Source organism: Hippoglossus stenolepis, chromosome 10, assembly GCF_022539355.2.
Source record: "Hippoglossus stenolepis isolate QCI-W04-F060 chromosome 10, HSTE1.2, whole genome shotgun sequence".
Lineage (NCBI taxonomy): Eukaryota > Metazoa > Chordata > Actinopteri > Pleuronectiformes > Pleuronectidae > Hippoglossus > Hippoglossus stenolepis.
Window position 1 is genome coordinate 1,571,923 of NC_061492.1, and position 17,084 is coordinate 1,589,006.

General features: G+C 43.3%; 1 protein-coding gene across 1 annotated transcript; it reads right to left on the reverse strand.

Annotated features, from left to right (window-relative positions):
* Positions 1-4,999: 4,999 nt before the first annotated feature.
* LOC118116584 (zinc-binding protein A33-like) lies at positions 5,000-6,451 on the reverse strand. Its single transcript, XM_035168365.2, has one exon. The coding sequence runs from the start codon at positions 6,449-6,451 to the stop codon at positions 5,069-5,071; it is 1,383 nt and encodes a 460-aa protein (XP_035024256.2). The 3' UTR covers positions 5,000-5,068.
* Positions 6,452-17,084: the final 10,633 nt, after the last annotated feature.

A 17,084-nucleotide genomic window follows, 5' to 3' on the forward strand; every position in this document is an offset into this window, starting at 1 on the left:
GTTTTGTCCAGGGCCATCTTGGTTTTTTGAAACCAGATGTAACCATATTTGGAGCCAGAGAGCTCGAAGACACTGCACGCCCACCTCCACCTGCCGCCTGCACCCATTGGACGCTGCTAGCTGTCAATCCAGCTGTCAATCCAGCAAGGAGCATGGACCACACAGACGCAGAAAACACGAGTGTAAAAATCTGTCAAAGTACTTGTGGTCAAGTTAGAGAAGAGAGAGAATAGAGTGTGAAAGTAACAAAGAGAGTGAAAGTGAAAGAAGAGAAGAAGGTGACAGTCAGAGAGAGAGAGAGAGAGAGGGAGAGAGAGAGAGAGAGAGAGAGAGAGAGAGAGAGGGAGAGAGAGAGAGAGAGAGAGAGAGAGAGAGGGAGAGAGAGAAAGGTGACATTTAAAAATAGCAGAGGACGGAGGAGGCATGTTTAATTGTGTTTAATTGTGTTTAATTGTGTGTGTGTGTGTGTGTGTGTGTGTGTGTGTGTGTGTGTGTGTGTGTGTGTGTGTTGCAGCAGTTGCAAAATTAAAGTAATTTCTGTATCGTTGGCACTGCATCAATTTTCCCACAATCCTCACCTTCTGTGCCGAGTGTCACTGACAATAGAAGAAGATTTAAAAACCGTCCAAATCTTCCCCTTCGTCTAATCAGATGAGAGACTAGCATCACGTGATGAAAACACAGCTTGTTACCGGGATCAGACCACACGACATGAACCCGATAAAAGGTTTGAACTGACAGACGTGAAGCCCAGAGAGGAAATGCTAACTGTTTCCCCCCCCCCCGCCGCCAGTCTTTATGCTAAGCTAGGCTAACTCCTTCCTGAAACTACAAAACAACAGACATCAGATACAGATCAGGAGTGGCAGCAGGTACAACGACCTCCCTCTGCGCGAGCTTCATTAACTGTGCGTACGTGCGTCGCTCACTTTTTCAAAATAAAAGTGTTATTGTGTCGTTTTTCTATTTTTGTATATCTCTGCACAATTTGCATAATGTGTCATGCATTTGATGTAGTGAGTTCAGGTTTCATGACGTTTCTAATTCAATCTTTTCCATTTACGTTTCTAACATGCAGAACAAACAGAACGGAGGATTTGTTTTATTCTTTCCACATCAATAAAGTTATTAGTATTAATTATTACATTTCGCATTTCTGTGCATCGTCACAGAACCACAATAGAAACCAACGGAAAAGCTCAGACTCACAACAAACACAGTGACGTTCAAACATTAACCCGAACACAAGAAAACATCCAGAGTAGAGTTTGTTCCCAGCTGGGGGTGTAACCCAGTCCGTCCGCCAGTAATATTTCATAAAGTACTTCAGTTCACCTGTATCGCCATAGCAACCTCAGCCTTTTTTAATTGGAGCCTGAGGCCAGTCTGCATCCCTTTCATCCCCCCCCACACACACACACAGATGCACTTTTCTCACACAAACACACACTCTCTGCTCCGAGGCGTCGTCTCCCAGCGGGACGGAGCGATGTGGTGTCAGTCGTAACGGTTGATGTTGCAGGTTCAAATCTGGTTCACGGGCGCAGCAGCGTCGTCTCTGTTGCACCTTCAATACGCTCACAGTCAAACGCAAAACACTTTTCTAGGTCAAAAATATCCAACGACAAAACTCGGGTTGGGTCCAGGAAAAGAAATTGGATCTTTATAACAATGTCGTATCTCCGAAAAACGCAAGTGGAATTTTCTGTAACCGTACAAGGACGTGCTCGTTTGTGCAGGAAGCTGAATCGAGCCAGAGTCGTTCCATTTCAAAGAGTTTTGGGGAGAGGTTAGTACGTAAAAATGTAACATCTGCTCTTCCCTGTTGAGGTTTACTTGTATAAAATGTTATTAGCTTCCGTCTTCTCACCAAATGTCCCAGAACGACATGTTAACCTGCAAGTGACAACGCCCTCTAGTGGCTGTAATAGCTTTGATGGGAGCAAAGGAGGAAGTGAGGTCACGTTGTTGTGGTGTTGCGACAAAAGCTGCGTCCTCGCCCAGGGACCTAATGGGCTTAGAGGACTGCGAAGTGAAAACTTGTCCACGGAGGATTTCTGTGATCGGCTTTACTAACTTGTCCTTATTCCCGTCGCCTAGCAACAAAAGCAGCAGTTGGACACGAGTACGTTTTACTGCCAGTGTCCGTATCAGACGTTTTGGTCTCATTTATCTCTTTGACACACAGTTTGTCGCCGGAGAGCAATGAATCCTGGGATAGATTGGCCCCGATAAGGATCCACCTGTTGGGGCCTTGGTTGCTCGGGGATGGAAGGATGCTTTTGTTGACCAGGTTAGAAATGGGACAGTCTAGTCGCACCAATGTGATGCAGTCGGTGTTAAAATGCAGCGTCTGAATTGAGACACGGCTAAAGTGTGTTTGGACTCAGGAGGTCGGGGGTAATGAGGAGGTTAGGGTCCGCAGCAACCCTGCAGCTGCTTCCTCTTCTTCTTCTATTGTTTAATGCCGTCTCCACTTCCTGTGATTGGTCCGAAACGAACTTAACCACGGTTCAGTTTGATCCAGACCACCACTACATTTTGGTCCCGTTGTTTTTTCCGAGGAACATTTCACACCTGATGTTTTGGTTCCAACTGAAAAGTCTGAAACGCCGAACCAAACAACCCAGGTGTGAAAATGCTCTTAATCTAAGATCTATAGAAATCACAGCTCTGAACTCGGAGGATCACAGCAGCTGAGTCACTAACTTCCTTTGAATCAAAACAAACTGGTTAGTGTTCTTATTCTTATATTTATTGTTATGTCATTTTTTTGTATGTTTTACTTTTACGTTTATCTATTTAATGTCTTATTTATTTTATTTGTAACTTTGCTTTGAGAACGTTCATGTGAGTAAAGACATTATTAATATTATAGAAAAAAGCAATACGTGTGGACATAGCCTCAATCTCTCTGATGAACATCTTACATCTTTATTTATCTAATATTTATCTTCATCTTATTCCTTTAATAAAGCAAAAATCCACAAACCAAAGAAAGGAAGAAGGGAGATCAGACTTTCAAAATAAAACAGGAAACAGAGTGGAACACAGAGTGGGACACAGATAGGGACACAGAGAGGGACACAAAGTGGGACACAGAGAGGGACACAGAGTGGGACACAGAGAGGGACACAAAGTGGGACACAGAGTGGAACCAGGGAAACGCAGGTAAAGGTCAAATACAAACAAAGAAGCGATAATCCAAACTCTCCTTAATCAGGAGGCAAAGTCATGACGGTTCTATAGTTCAACGGAAGTAGTTCCAGCTCGTTAATCCTTTACTGTGTTTGCATCGCTCCGTGAAACTGATTCGTGAAGCAGAGCTGTTCAGAAACTGAAATTATGAAGAGAAAGAAATGGAACTGCTTTTTGCAGAGTTATAAATTATTCACACACACACGTCTGTCCGTCTGTCCTGAGGCTCGAGAGACTCAGGTGAACCACAGAGGTTATTAACACACACACACACACACACACACACACACACACACACACACACACACACACACACACACACACACACACACACACACCTTTAACAAGACAAAGGGAGGCACCATCTTGACAGGAGAAGTGAGCAGGGTGTTGTACTCCATCTTTGTTCTGTTTCAAACCAGTGGAGCGCAGAGCATCATGGGAAATAAGACGGGTGGGGGAGGGGTTTCCCCCGAAACTACAGTCAATCAACCTGAGACTTAAAAAGTGAAGTTTATGATTCAGAGAGTTAATGGAAAAGGAAGGAAGAGAAGGAAGAGAGGGGGAGTTGAGAGTAGGAGGAGAGCGGGAAGAAGAAGAGGAGGAGGAGGTTTCACCTTGTGAGACGGAAGACTGGAAGAGTGTGTGTGTGCTGCCTTAATGAGAAGACACACACACACACAACACACACACACACACACACACACACACACACACACACACACACACACACTGATGACACAGCACAATTGGAACCAGCTGCTGCTGTTTATCCGACCACAAGCGGTACAGCTGCGTCGTCATGGCAGCGAGGCAACGCTCAGGGGCTGCAGGCGGCAAGGTCAACGAAGAGTGTGTGTGTGTGTGTGTGTGTGTGTGTGTGTGTGTGTGTGTGTGTGTGTGTGTGTGTGTGTGTGTGTGTGTGTGTGTGTGTGTGAGAGTGTGGGAGTGTGGGAGAGACTCTTTCTAAGAAGACGAATGTGTCCTTCAGTATGAAGCCACTAAGGGAAACGTCCTAAAACTGTGACGTTACTTTTTAAAAGCCACTTTAAACTGTTTGAACTTTGACCTTTTTGTCCTGGTTACACTCTTCTGTTCTTCTTGTGCGTCGCTAAACTGATGATGATGATGATGATAATAATGATGATGATGCTTCACTTCGACTGTTTTGCTACATTTTCATGTGAAAGGTTTTGAATTGCTGCTGGTCCAGAAACGCAGATGCTAGGAAATAATGATGGAGACGCTCACAACCTGTCATGACCATAGTATGACAGGTTGTGTATTCAGTGTTTCCAAATCAGCTCAGGTTTGCTTAATAATTTGTGTGTGTGTGAAGTAAAAAGTATGACATTAAAAAGTAATAATTCATGAATAAACGTATATATAACTCGATTTAAAAACCTGAAACTATCTGAGTGTTAAATCCTACTTAATGACAGATAATGTTATATTTACATGTCAACTTAAAAAAGGTCAGAACTCTGTTTCTGTTTCATAGTTTTTATTATTTTGATCACAATATTAAAATCACATCACTAGGCTGCTGTTGAATAAACACTTTTACAGACAGAATCATTTTGGCTTCATCACATCAAACAGACAAATGTTCATATATGTTGGATTATTTCATATGTGAACAGACTTTATGTGATTAAACATGAATCATGTCTCATGTGAGTTTTAATAAAGTTTGTTGAATGTGAACAATGATCAGCTGTTATTGATAAATGTGTTTTTATGTGGATCTTCATCAGTTTGCTCGACTTCATGGATCCACACAAAATCTAAATGATAGAAAACATTTTCCATGAAAGTAAAAAACAAACCAAAGATAAAAATCAGAAAATAATGAATAAAATCTTTCTCTCTAACTGCTCTGATCCAGCGTCACAGAGACATTCACAGGTAACAGCTTCAAGTGATCTATAATGCTAAAGTATGGAAATATCTTCTGAGTGAAAGTGTGTCTGAAGGTGTGAATGTGTTTGTTAGTATCAGGATCAGAGAACGACAGTTCTCCTCTGTTCCAGTCCAGTTTCACTCTGATCCTCTGGATCTTCTGCACAGAGAGAACAGATGATGCTGATGGTGACACTGCTGTGTATTTACCTTCACGGAACCTTATTCTCCATGATCCAGACTGTTTGTTTCCCTTCCTCTGGACAGGCTCTGCTGACACACCCAGTGTCCAGTAAGTACTGTCTCCAACCAGGACGTCCCAGCTGTGAGTCCCTGAGTTAAAACCCTCAGATCCCAGGACTAAGGAGTAATAATCAAACCTCTCTGGATTGTCAGGAAGCTTCTGTTTCTCTCCTCGTCTCAAACTGGTCAGATCTTCAGACAGGACGAGTACTGGATGAGCAGAGTTTGGGTCCAGAACCACAGGACTGTAGGAGACCATGTCCTTCATCTTGTTCCAGATGTTGAAGCTCAGGTTGCCCAGATGTTTGGCCTCGTCTATCAGAGCTCCTGAGGCCAGCTGTGGATCATCCAGCAGGGGGCGCTGCTGGACTCGTTCCACTGCAGCCTTGTAGTTGAGCAGGAACGAGACGTCTTCAGCTCTCAGCTCGTCCTCTGTGGTTCTGATTGTGTCTGAAAGAGTCGTTATGTCTCTGCTCAGAGCCTCAATCTTCTTCTTCATCATCCGACTCTTCTGCTCCTCTTCCTCCCACAGTGCAGCCATCCTGGCCTCCTCTTCCTCCTCCAGAAACTGATGAAGCTTATTAAACTGCTCCTTGATCTGCGTCTCTGTGAGTCCGGCCTGGACCTTAATGTGTTTTGCTGTTTGTTCACACTTTACTTTAACACGTTCAAAACACTGTAACTTCTTCTTCAAGGGCTCCAGAGTTTTCTGAAGCTGCTTCTTGTGTTGTGGTGCAGCTTCATCGATGGGTCTGAATCTGTGGTCGCTGTGTTTTTTTGAATCTCGGCAGACGAGACACACTGGCTCCTGATGGTCCAGACAGAAGAGTCTGAGTTTCTCTGAGTGCAGACTGCAGAGAGCATGTGAAGAGCTCTGATCTCTCTCCTGTAAGAAGGTCTCACACAGGTTCTTCAACACCAGGTTACAAGGTGGTTCTGACCTTGAAGATCTTCTCTTACAAAGTGGACACTCTTTTACTTCTTTGTCTTTCCACCAGCTCTTCACACAGTCTTTACAGAAGCTGTGGCTACATGACAGAAGAACAGGATCTCTGAAGACATCTTTGCAGACGGGACAGCAGAGATCCTCTTCTAATCTGGAAGCCATTGAGTCTCCAGGTGAAGCTGAAAACAGACAGCCAGTCAGTCACAGCTCCACGAACTTCACTGAGGTTCACTTCCTCTCTGAGTCGAGGTGTTTGTTAAACTCACGGTCAGTGTGTGGAGCGTCGGCAGGTTGTAGTTTGACTCTTCTCTCCTGTAGCTGGACTCACTCAGGACGTCTGGTCTGGTTTGGTTTAGTTTGGTCTGGAAGGTGAATGTGATCGTCTGGTTTTCAGCCTGCGTCTCTTCAGGGAGGAACAGATGCTTCCTGGTTTCTCTGGTGTGTCAGGACACGATTGTAAAAAGTAATTCAAGCCTTGGATTTGATAACTGGTCAAAAGTCATTAGGCAGCAACAAGCTCACACAGACAAGAGACTTGGTGTAAAATAGCTGCTTGAATATGTTTGTGATCTGCTGAGTGTTCAAAATTCAGAGGAAGTTCTGCTCGAGTGAAAGTGAAAGTTAAATATCAACAGGAAGTGCAGGGGGGGGGAGTCTGTGACGTAACTGCAGAGCTGAAGTCACATTAAAGAGACAGAAGCAAAGTGCAAACAAATGGACACAAGTTCAGAAAATTAAAAGATGGTTTTATAAAATTCAAATCAGCTCAAGTTTGCTCATTAATTTGTGTGTGAGTGCAGTAAAAAGTATGACATCATCAGATGATTGTACATTTTATTGTGATTATTATACCTTAAGTGTGACAGCATTATATGATGTGACTTTGGGCATTCAATAAATGTGTCTGTCAGAAACATATTTAATATTAATATTAAATAATAACTTTAGTTTACATTAAAGCTACCTCGGGGCACCAGCCTTCAAAGGAAGGAAAAGAGAACATTTATTGATTATGTCTCATGAAAGTATTAACTACAAATTTGGAACTTTGATGAATAATTTAATAATTAACTTTAACCAAAATGACCACGTCAGTAGCAAAGATGAAGGATATGGAGTTCAGAGGTTGGAAAACTTCACACTTATGCAACATTAATGAAGACAACATTTGTGTTTCAGAAAAACATTTATTTTGAAAATAATAAAAATATAAACACAAACTAACCAAGTGAACTTACTATATACATGTGAATGTGAGTATACGTGTGTGAGCGTGTGTGTGTGTGTGTGTGTGTGTGTGTGTGTGTGTGTGTGTGTGTGTGTGTGTGTGTGTGTGTGTGTGTGTCTGTGTTTGAGTGAGTGAGTGACAAAGTGTGGTTTCAAAATGGCGGCTGGCCACTATGAAGACAAAAGACCCCCTGGAGTGTTGTGATCATGGGGCTGAGATCACATGTGTGTGTTTGGGGAGAGGAGTGTGTGAGGTGTTGGTGCCGGGTCAGAGGAAGTAGTTAGTTACATGTAAAGAAAGAGTCAGATTCTATGAAGAACATCACAGAACCAACATTAGCTTTCAAATAACGTATTACCAAATATCACAACAACACAACTCAAATTTATAAAACTAAATGTCGTGCCCTTGGGCAAGAGAAACTGTCACGACTACGCCACCTCCCGCTCAGGGGCAGGAGGAACCCTCAAACCCTTACTCCTTATCAGCGAGCCTACGACAGCAACATGCACTATACCATCAAATAAATACTAAAAAGTTCATGTAGTACTGAGGTTTACAAATACACACCACTACAAGATTACCCAGTGCAGCCTGACCACAGGACGGAGACAGTGTGTCGGTATGGACCCGGCCTTTTACAGAATCCTCTGCAGAGAGGAGGAGAACAGACTCGTTACAGCCAATCACCAAGAAAGAAAATGAATGAACTACATTCAGATTCACTAGAGGTTAGCAAATTAAAACATATCTATATGCGGGTCGTCCACATAACCCAGCAAGCAGACAGCTGTTAAGAGATAAAACAATTCGAACAAAGAAATGAAACCATAAACTAACAACAGGAAACAGTGGCTGGCCCGGTCCCTTTTAAGGAAACAGACAAAACACGTTAGTTGCCAGCCCCACATGTTGCATTGGTTTGTTCAGGAAAAAAAAAACATTCTTCAAAGACGAAATCAAATATCAGCCTCCTTTGAAAACACACAGACCTGTGGCACAGTAATGCAGGACGGGGCCGAATGCCAGTGTTACTGCGACACTTCGGGGTCTCTATATCGCCACGGCAGCTTGTCGGTGGTCACGTCACTGAAACATACAGATATGATTTTACACAATACCCATTTTTTGGTGTTGATAAACACAGGTTAAAAAATGCTGTGACCATGTGAAGCGTCCACGAGGCGCCGAACAAACGGTCACGTAGCGAGACACAAGCTGGATCGAACAAGCCGCAGCTATTCAGTGCTGTAGAAAGAAGCTTACGGTGCTATAAACATTACCATCAGTTATGTTTGCTCCCGTTCCCTCGGTTATGGACGGGATGCTGGCAACCGGCTATCACCCTGGTAGGATCAGAGTCATACAATCAAACTCATGCTGCGCTCATTATAAACGCTGCCAGAGTGAACGCTGCCACAATCAATTCACACACCTGCATTAAAGGGAGATGTCCACCGCAGCAATCCGCATGCAGCAGAGTCAAGGGACCCTCTGCTGAACCCGGTAGACTTTTCATGTTTCCTGCCTACCGGCTGGTCATGTGACCTTGAGCCACGTCACAGGAGCCAGTCGTCTAGATTCCCACAATCACATGAATAGAATTCAACAGTCCTGTGCATAGGCCTCGTGTAATTAGCCCAGTTATGTTACCAGTTCATGAAACGGGGGAAAGGTCCTTTTTGAGGTGCTGTTTAAAGTCCAGTGAACTGGTCTTGCTGGTGGTGGCTCCTGTTGTTGTGCATCTGCTGGTCAGACTTTGTGTCGTGGCCAATTGCTTGTGCTGAAGTTCTTAGGCAGGCTCTCGTGTCCCTTGTCGTGTTCTTTTGTCCCGAGATATGAGAAGAGCCGGACTCGGTTTGGTTCAACAAGTATTTATTCAGAAGCAATGAAAAGGTACAGCATAGCTATGAGCACATAGCTATGGGCACTCAATGCACAGCCTCGGCTATCTAGTAGCACAGGGTAGTCAAGAGTCGCCCCGAACGGACGGCGGGTGCAATACTTATAATAGTAGGTAGAACTTCATTGGTCAATAACGAGGGGGAGTCACCGTGGATTAGACCTGGCTCTCCCTTGCTGGTGCGCAGGCGTGGTCCCAGCCTCTTGGCACTGGAATCCGCGAATAGTGAGGAGCCTCTCCCAGGTTCGCCCCTCCTTGACAGTTTGCTGGGCAAATCTTCACATTCTGACAGTGTTTGGTTTTGTGTTTTACAAACAAGCCTTGACCCGGCTGAAGCCTCGTGGGTCTTCAGTAGTTTTGCAGATACGGTGTTGTTGTTCACTGGAGTGAGAAACATTGTGTTCCTGCTTTATCGGCTGTATGTTCTGTGTGCGTAAGCATGCGTATTCATCAGACAAGACAACGCCTTTCCTATCTGCCCTTCAGAACCTGGGGCAGCTGCTTGAATACTTTCTAAGGCATAGGTCACAGTTTTTTATGAGCACAGTGCATTCATTTATGTGTGATGTTGAATAAAGCTAAGGGAATACTGTAATATATATAAAGGTTAGGTATGAGAACAAGTTTAAGTACAGTGTATTGTATGCCACGGTTTACAGTCTCCACACTACTCCGCTCCTCCGCTCCCTTCACTGGTTACCGGTGGCTGCTCGCATCCGTTTCAAAACACTAGTACTTGCGTACCGTGCTGCGAACGGATCGGGTCCAGTCTACATCCAGGACATGGTCAAACGTTACACCCCAGCCCATTCACTCTGCTCTGCATCTGCCAATCGGCTTGTTGCTCCCTCACTGCGAGCTGAACACTCAACAAAATCAAAACTGTTTTCTGTCCTGGCTCCTAAACGGTGGAATGAGCTCCCCATTGACATCAGGACAGAAAGTCTACACATCTTCCGCCGCAAACTAAAAACACCCCTCTTCCGACTATACCTTGAATATAAGTTTAAACTAACAATTTAGTAGCACTTCAATGGCACTTACTTATAGCACTTTGTAGTTTGGCTTTCTTGACCCAGAGCAACTTTCTTGATTCTTGTTGTTCTGGGTTTGTTCCTCATGGTTGATGCACTTATTGTGAGTCGCTTTGGATGAAAGCGTCAGCAAAATGAAATGTAATGTAATGTAAAGAATGGTGGCTAGTGGGTAATGTTAGCTAACAAGGTTAATGCTAACGTAGGTAATGCTAGTGCGGCTAATGCTAACTAGCAAGCGGATGCTAAGTTTGCTCTTTAACCAAACGATGTGAGACAAGAAACATGACAATGAGGTAAAAGTGTGAAATGTAATCACAGTTAACTGAGACTCCACCACAGAGTAATGATGTCATCACATTGTTTAAATGAATTTACCCTGAATGTAGATCTCCAGCTCCAGACCAGAGTTTGTGACAGCAGCATTTTGGCTTTATATTTACATCTCAACTTAAAAAAGGTCAAAACTCTGTTTCATAGTTTTTATTATTTTGATCACAATATTAAAATCACATCACTAGGCTGCTGTTGAATAAACACTTTTACAGACAGAATCATTTTGGCTTCATCACATCAAACAGACAAATGTTCATATATGTTGGATTATTTCATATGTGAACAGACTTTATGTGATTAAACATGAATCATGTCTCATGTGAGTTTTAATAAAGTTTGTTGAATGTGAACAATGATCAGCTGTTATTGATAAATGTGTTTTTATGTGGATCTTCATCAGTTTGCTCGACTTCATGGATCCACACAAAATCTAAATGATAGAAAACATTTTCCATGAAAGTAAAAAACAAACCAAAGATAAAGATCAGAAAATAATGAAATCTTTTTACACACGTGGAAAAGTCGACAGGAGAAATAAAAATGAGTGAGAAGTAAAAGGAGAAATAAACAAAGCTTTAGAATAACGAGTTTAACATTTAGATTCAGCAGATTTCTCTTGAAGAAATAAACATGATGAATAAAATCTTCTTTATCTCAAACTGCTCTGATCCAGCATCACAGAGACATTCACAGGTAACAGCTTCAAGTGATCTCAGTGTTAAAGTATGGAAACATCTTCTGAGTGAAAGTGTGTGTGAAGGTGTGAATGTGTTTGTTAGTATCAAGATCAGAGAACGACAGTTCTCTCTGTTCCAGTCCAGTTTCACTCTGATCCTCTGGATCTTCTGCACAGAGAGAACAGATAATCCTGATGGTGACGATGCTGAGTATTTACCTTCATGGAACCATATTCCCCATGTTCCAGACAGTTTTGTCTCCCTTCCACTGGAGAGGCTCTGCTGACACACCCATTGCCCAGCAGTACTGTCTCTAACCAGGACGTCCCAGCTGTGAGTCCCTGAGTTAAAACCCTCAGATCCCAGGACTGAGAGTAATAATCAAACCTCTCTGGATTGTCAGGAAGCTTCTGTTTCTCTCCTCGTCTCAAACTGGTCAGATCTTCAGACAGGACGAGTTCTGGATGAGCAGAGTTTGGGTCCAGAACCACAGGACTGTAGGAGACCATGTCCTTCATCTTGTTCCAGATGTTGAAGCTCAGGTTGCCCAGATGTTTGGCCTTGTCTATCAGAGCTCCTGAGGCCAGCTGTGGATCATCCAGCAGGGGGCGCTGCTGGACTCGTTCCACTGCAGCCTAGTTTGATGAGCAGCAACGAGGCGTCTTCAGCTCTCAGCTCGTCCTCTGTGGTTCTGATTGTGTCTGAAAGAGCCGTTATGTCTCTGCTCAGAGACTCAATCTTCTCCTTCATCATCCGACTCTTCTGCTCCTCTTCCTCCTCAGTGCAGCCATCCTGGCCTCCTCTTCCTCCTCCAGAAACTGATGAAGCTTTTTAAACTGCTCCTTGATCTGCGTCTCTGTGAGTCCGGCCTGGACCTTAATGTGTTCTGCTGTTAGTTCAAACTTTACTTTAACACGTTCAAAACACTGTAACTTCTTCTTCAAGGGCTCCAGAGTTTCCTGAAGCTGCTTCTTGTGTTGTGGTGCAGCTTCATCGATGGGTCTGAATCTGTGGTCGCTGTGTTTCTCTGAATCTCTGCAGACGAGACACACTGGCTGCTGATGGTCCAGACAGAAGAGTCTGAGTTTCTCTGAGTGCTGACTGCAGAGATCATGTGAAGAGCTCTGATCTCTCTCCTGTAAGAAGGTCTCACACAGCTTCTTTAACGCCAGGTTAGGTGGTTGATCCTTTGAAGATCTTCTCTTACAAAGTGGACACTCTTTTACTTCTTTGTCTTTCCACCAGCTCTTCACACAGTCTTCACAGAAGCTGTGGCTACATGACAGAAGAACAGGATCTCTGAAGACATCATGGCAGACGGCACAGCAGAGATCCTCTTCTGATCTGGAAGCCATTGAGTCTCCAGGTGAAGCTGAAAACAGACAGTCAGTCAGTCACAGCTCCACGAACTTCACTGAGGTTTACTTCCTCTCTGAGTCGAGGTGTTTGTTAAACTCACGGTCAGTGTGTGGAGCGTCGGCAGGTTGTAGTTTGACTCTTCTCTCCTGTAGCTGGACTCACTCAGGACGTTTGGTCTGGTTTGGTTTAGTTTGGTTTGGAAGGTGAATGTGATCGTCTGGTTTTCAGCCTGCGTCTCTTCAGGGAGGAACAGATGCTTCCTGGTTTCTCAGGTGAGTCAGGAGAGGGTGGAGCTTGAGATGCTGGATGATGAAACCTGTACAAGCTGAAACAAATGTACAAGCAGCTCTGCTGCCAGTACAAACTATGCACCCCCCCCTGATGGACTGCACTCTAACACTTTAACTCTTAACTGTGCCAGATTCATCTGCCTGTGCAATATCAACGGTTCATGTGCAATACATTCACTGTACATATTCTACACTGCATATATCTTTACTGTCTTTACACTGTATACATTAGTTTAATTACATTCATATATTTCCATATTTCTATTTTCCTCACAACTTAAGTATTACAAATTGTCACAACTTCAGTCAGCTCATAGCATTTTCATTTTCTGTTATCTGGTTTTTCATGTACTAATTCTCATGTCGTTTCAGAATTCAGCCACTCCCCCCTGCTCTGCATCACCCCTTCCCACGGATCCCATTACCTGCCCCACCCCCAGACTCACCTGCTTTCCATCAGTCACCCAGTATATATAAAAGGCCCATTTCCTCTGTTCTTTGCCAGATCGATTCATGGGTGAACTAAATGTCGTAGTTTTTAATTTGTTATTTGTTCTATTTTTTTTACAAAGGTATCTTCTTTTTAATAATATTGCAGCGTGCGTCCTTGTGTCTGGGATCTTAGTCAGCTGGGGACTGAATAGGCTCCAATCAATCACGGAACCTGACAGAGCCAGCGTGTAACATGCGGCCTCGTGATTGGCACAGCAGCGAGGCGGGTCCTCCTGTTTGTGTCCAGGAGGCGTGGAGGGACAGGTCCAGGCTCGTCTCCTGCTGTGAGTGAACCGGTGCCCAGCTTGAGAGAGCTCCTGTGTGTCGCTGAACGTGTGCATTGCTGAAAGATAACGTCTTCTGCCTCCATTTATCCGTTCGCTACAATATGTTGGATTCATGTTAATGTGTATTTAACGACATTTAAATTAAATTGGTTGAAAAAAAAATTACAAAAATATATAAAAATTGTAGAATCAAAAATGTTGCGACCCCCATGCAGTACCTCCGCGGACCCCCTTGTTGGGACCTGGTTTTTGTGAGACAACACTTCGGTATCACATGTTCAGTCAAAAGCCTGAAGCCGCATGTTCCCCCAGGACTCAGTCTCCCAGGGACCATCAAAAACCAGAGCAAGGAACTCAGTCTCCCAGGGACCATCAACGTCACACAGAGGTGTGAAAACCCCCCCAGGGACACAGGTTTCAACTCCCATTGGTCACTCTGGACCCCATGATCTGTGAAGTCACCGGGCCAATATAAGGCTTGTTCTCCCCCTCTTCTGTCTCTTCTGTCCTCTTCCTACAATCCTTCTACAGGAGGGAAGGCTGTCGACCCTCTTCTCCAGCTCACATCTTCTCTTCCCATCCAACTCTTCGAGAGGAGCACAAAGGTGCAGCTTCCAGCTCATCTCACCAAGGAAACCTCCTCGTACTCCAAGCTCTACCAACGTCCTAGCAGTGACTCGATGTCCTGCTTGACAACTTCAACCAGCAACTGAGCTACACAGCTCAACAGAATCACTAAGGCAGGAGCCACAACCAGCCAGAAGACTTCACAGAACTTCGAACTGCACAGCAACTTCCTTTTCCCCCTTTCCACAGACGGGTAACACAACTGGGCTTAATAATTATACTAGGCTAAGCAAGACTGTTTATTCGATTCTGTGTGAGGTTTATAAGTTTGATTTGTGGTGTTGTGATATTTTGGGTACAAGTTATTGAGAAAGTAATGTTAGTCTGTTATGCTCTTCAGTCTTTCATTGCATCCAATCTAGTAACTTTGTCTAATTTGGCACACACACAGACACATGCATATCCCTTCACCTACTTAGCTCGGACCCCCGCTACATGTCGCAAAGATTCCAATAGGGGGGGAAAGGGTGTTATGTCTTTGGCCAGCCGCCATTTTGAAAGCACGCTGACTCACACAGACACACACATGCATACTCACATACCTGTCTTTGTTTAGTAAGTACACCGTTAGTAATTTGTGTTTTTATACTTTATTATATTCATAATAAATGTTTTCCTTTGACAAATGTTTTTTCATTAATGTTGCATAAGTGAAGTTTGCCAACCTCTACACTGAGAATGTTTCCTCTTCCATTCCCACACTCTGTTCTTGCTTTAGAGTTACATTAATACCACTAAGGCATTTCCAAACTAAAACGCTCTCTGTGCTCACAGGTGTTTTGTCTCTGCATCAGTTTTAATCTCCGTCCAACACGTCTCACACGCCTGCAGAGATCATGTGACCACTCACATGCACTGGACATGCACGTCCCCCTGGACACAGGTTGTTGGAAGTTTATTAAAATTCAAGTGTCCATTTTCTTCTTCATGATTCAAGGACCCTGGTGTTTCCTTCACTTCTGTTTGAGTTACAATGCAGAAGATGTGTTATCCTGTCACCGCAGAGAGGGGGCGCTGCAGCAGTCAGCTGGAGTCTCGGAGAAGAAGAAGAAGCAGCGGAAATGAGGCAGTTGTGTTTTGAAAGAGGGAAATTTAAAACTCGACGGTGTGAAACAGAAATGAATAAAAGCATCGAGAGCCAGAGGAACATGAGCTGAACGGAGCCGAACTTAAAGTAGCTTCATGGACGTTTTCTCACTTACACGTTGTTTGAATCCGATAAAACCAGTGAAGCTAGTTTCTTGTGTTTTGAATCGAATCTCTCGGTCGCGTTCACTTCACTTAAATCTCTGTTTCCCACAAACACCAGTGTTACATCTGTAGATCTTTGTTATTTGTGAATAATCATTTATTTTCACTCTCGTTCTATAAATTCACCTCGTACACTTTTATTTGACTGTGTTTTTATTTTACATCGTCACATTTAGCTTCAGTAAAGAAAAGCTCCACAGTCACTGGGCTACATGAGGATGATGAATAAGAATATGACTATCATGTTGATTCTAATGTACTGTGTGTGTACTTGTGTTGTTATTTACGTATTTGTATGTTTTTCTACCATCAACCTGCAGATGAAAACTAGCCTGCATCATTAAATCTGACCCATTATATGATGGACTCCACTACACTTGTTAATTAATGTGCATTTTCCTTTTTAAATGCATAAATACGAACATGCAGCAGTTTGTGTGGGTGAAGCTGCTGAAGTGAAGTTAATCCAACCGCTGCAGCGAACAGACACCAAAGATGAACTTTGTATTTCATCAATTAAAGATAACATAGACAAAATAAACAGTAATTCTATGTTCAAAAGACGTCGTAGAGACAAAGGTGAGAGAATCAGTAACACACAGCATGGAACATGGTAGAGTTCAAATTTCTATTTGTTTTGTATTATCATCATTGGTGAGGACAAGGAAACTACGAGGATGAAATCTTCCATCTCCACATCTCACTGTAGTCATCAATAGTTAATTCATATATATATATATATAATTGTTTTTCAAAAGATTACTTACCCTCCCATGTTAACTGCAGGTCAGACATACGTTAAACCTTTAACACTAAATATATAGAAAATAATATCAGTGATACTTGTGATTGTGTTTAATTAATCACACTATAACACTTGGCCTGTTTGTAGATGAAACATGGAGAACGTCACTAATTCAGCATGTACTTTATAATTTGTTGAATTGTGTGTCGGCCATGACCTTCACTTTAACGGCCTCAAGAATGGTGGCTAGTGGGTAATGTTAGCTAACAAGGCTAATGCTAACGTAGCTAATGCTAGCGCGGCTAATGCTACCTAGCAAGCGGATGCTTAGTTTGCTCTTTAACCAAACGATGTGAGACAAGAAACATGACAATGAGGTAAAAGTGTGAAATGTAATCACAGTTAACTGAGACTCCACCACAGAGTCATGATGTCATCACATTGTTTGACTGAATTTACCCTGAATGTAGATCTCCAGCTCCAGACCAGAGTTTGTGACAGCAGCATTTTGGCTTTATATTTACATGTCAACTTAAAAAAGGTCAAAACTCTGTTTCTGTTTCATA

What these genes read in the sequence shown, in the direction of transcription:
- LOC118116584 (XM_035168365.2), bottom strand. Translation starts at nt 6,451, where the DNA reads ATGGCTTCCAGATTAGAAGAGGATCTCTGCTGTCCCGTCTGCAAAGAT.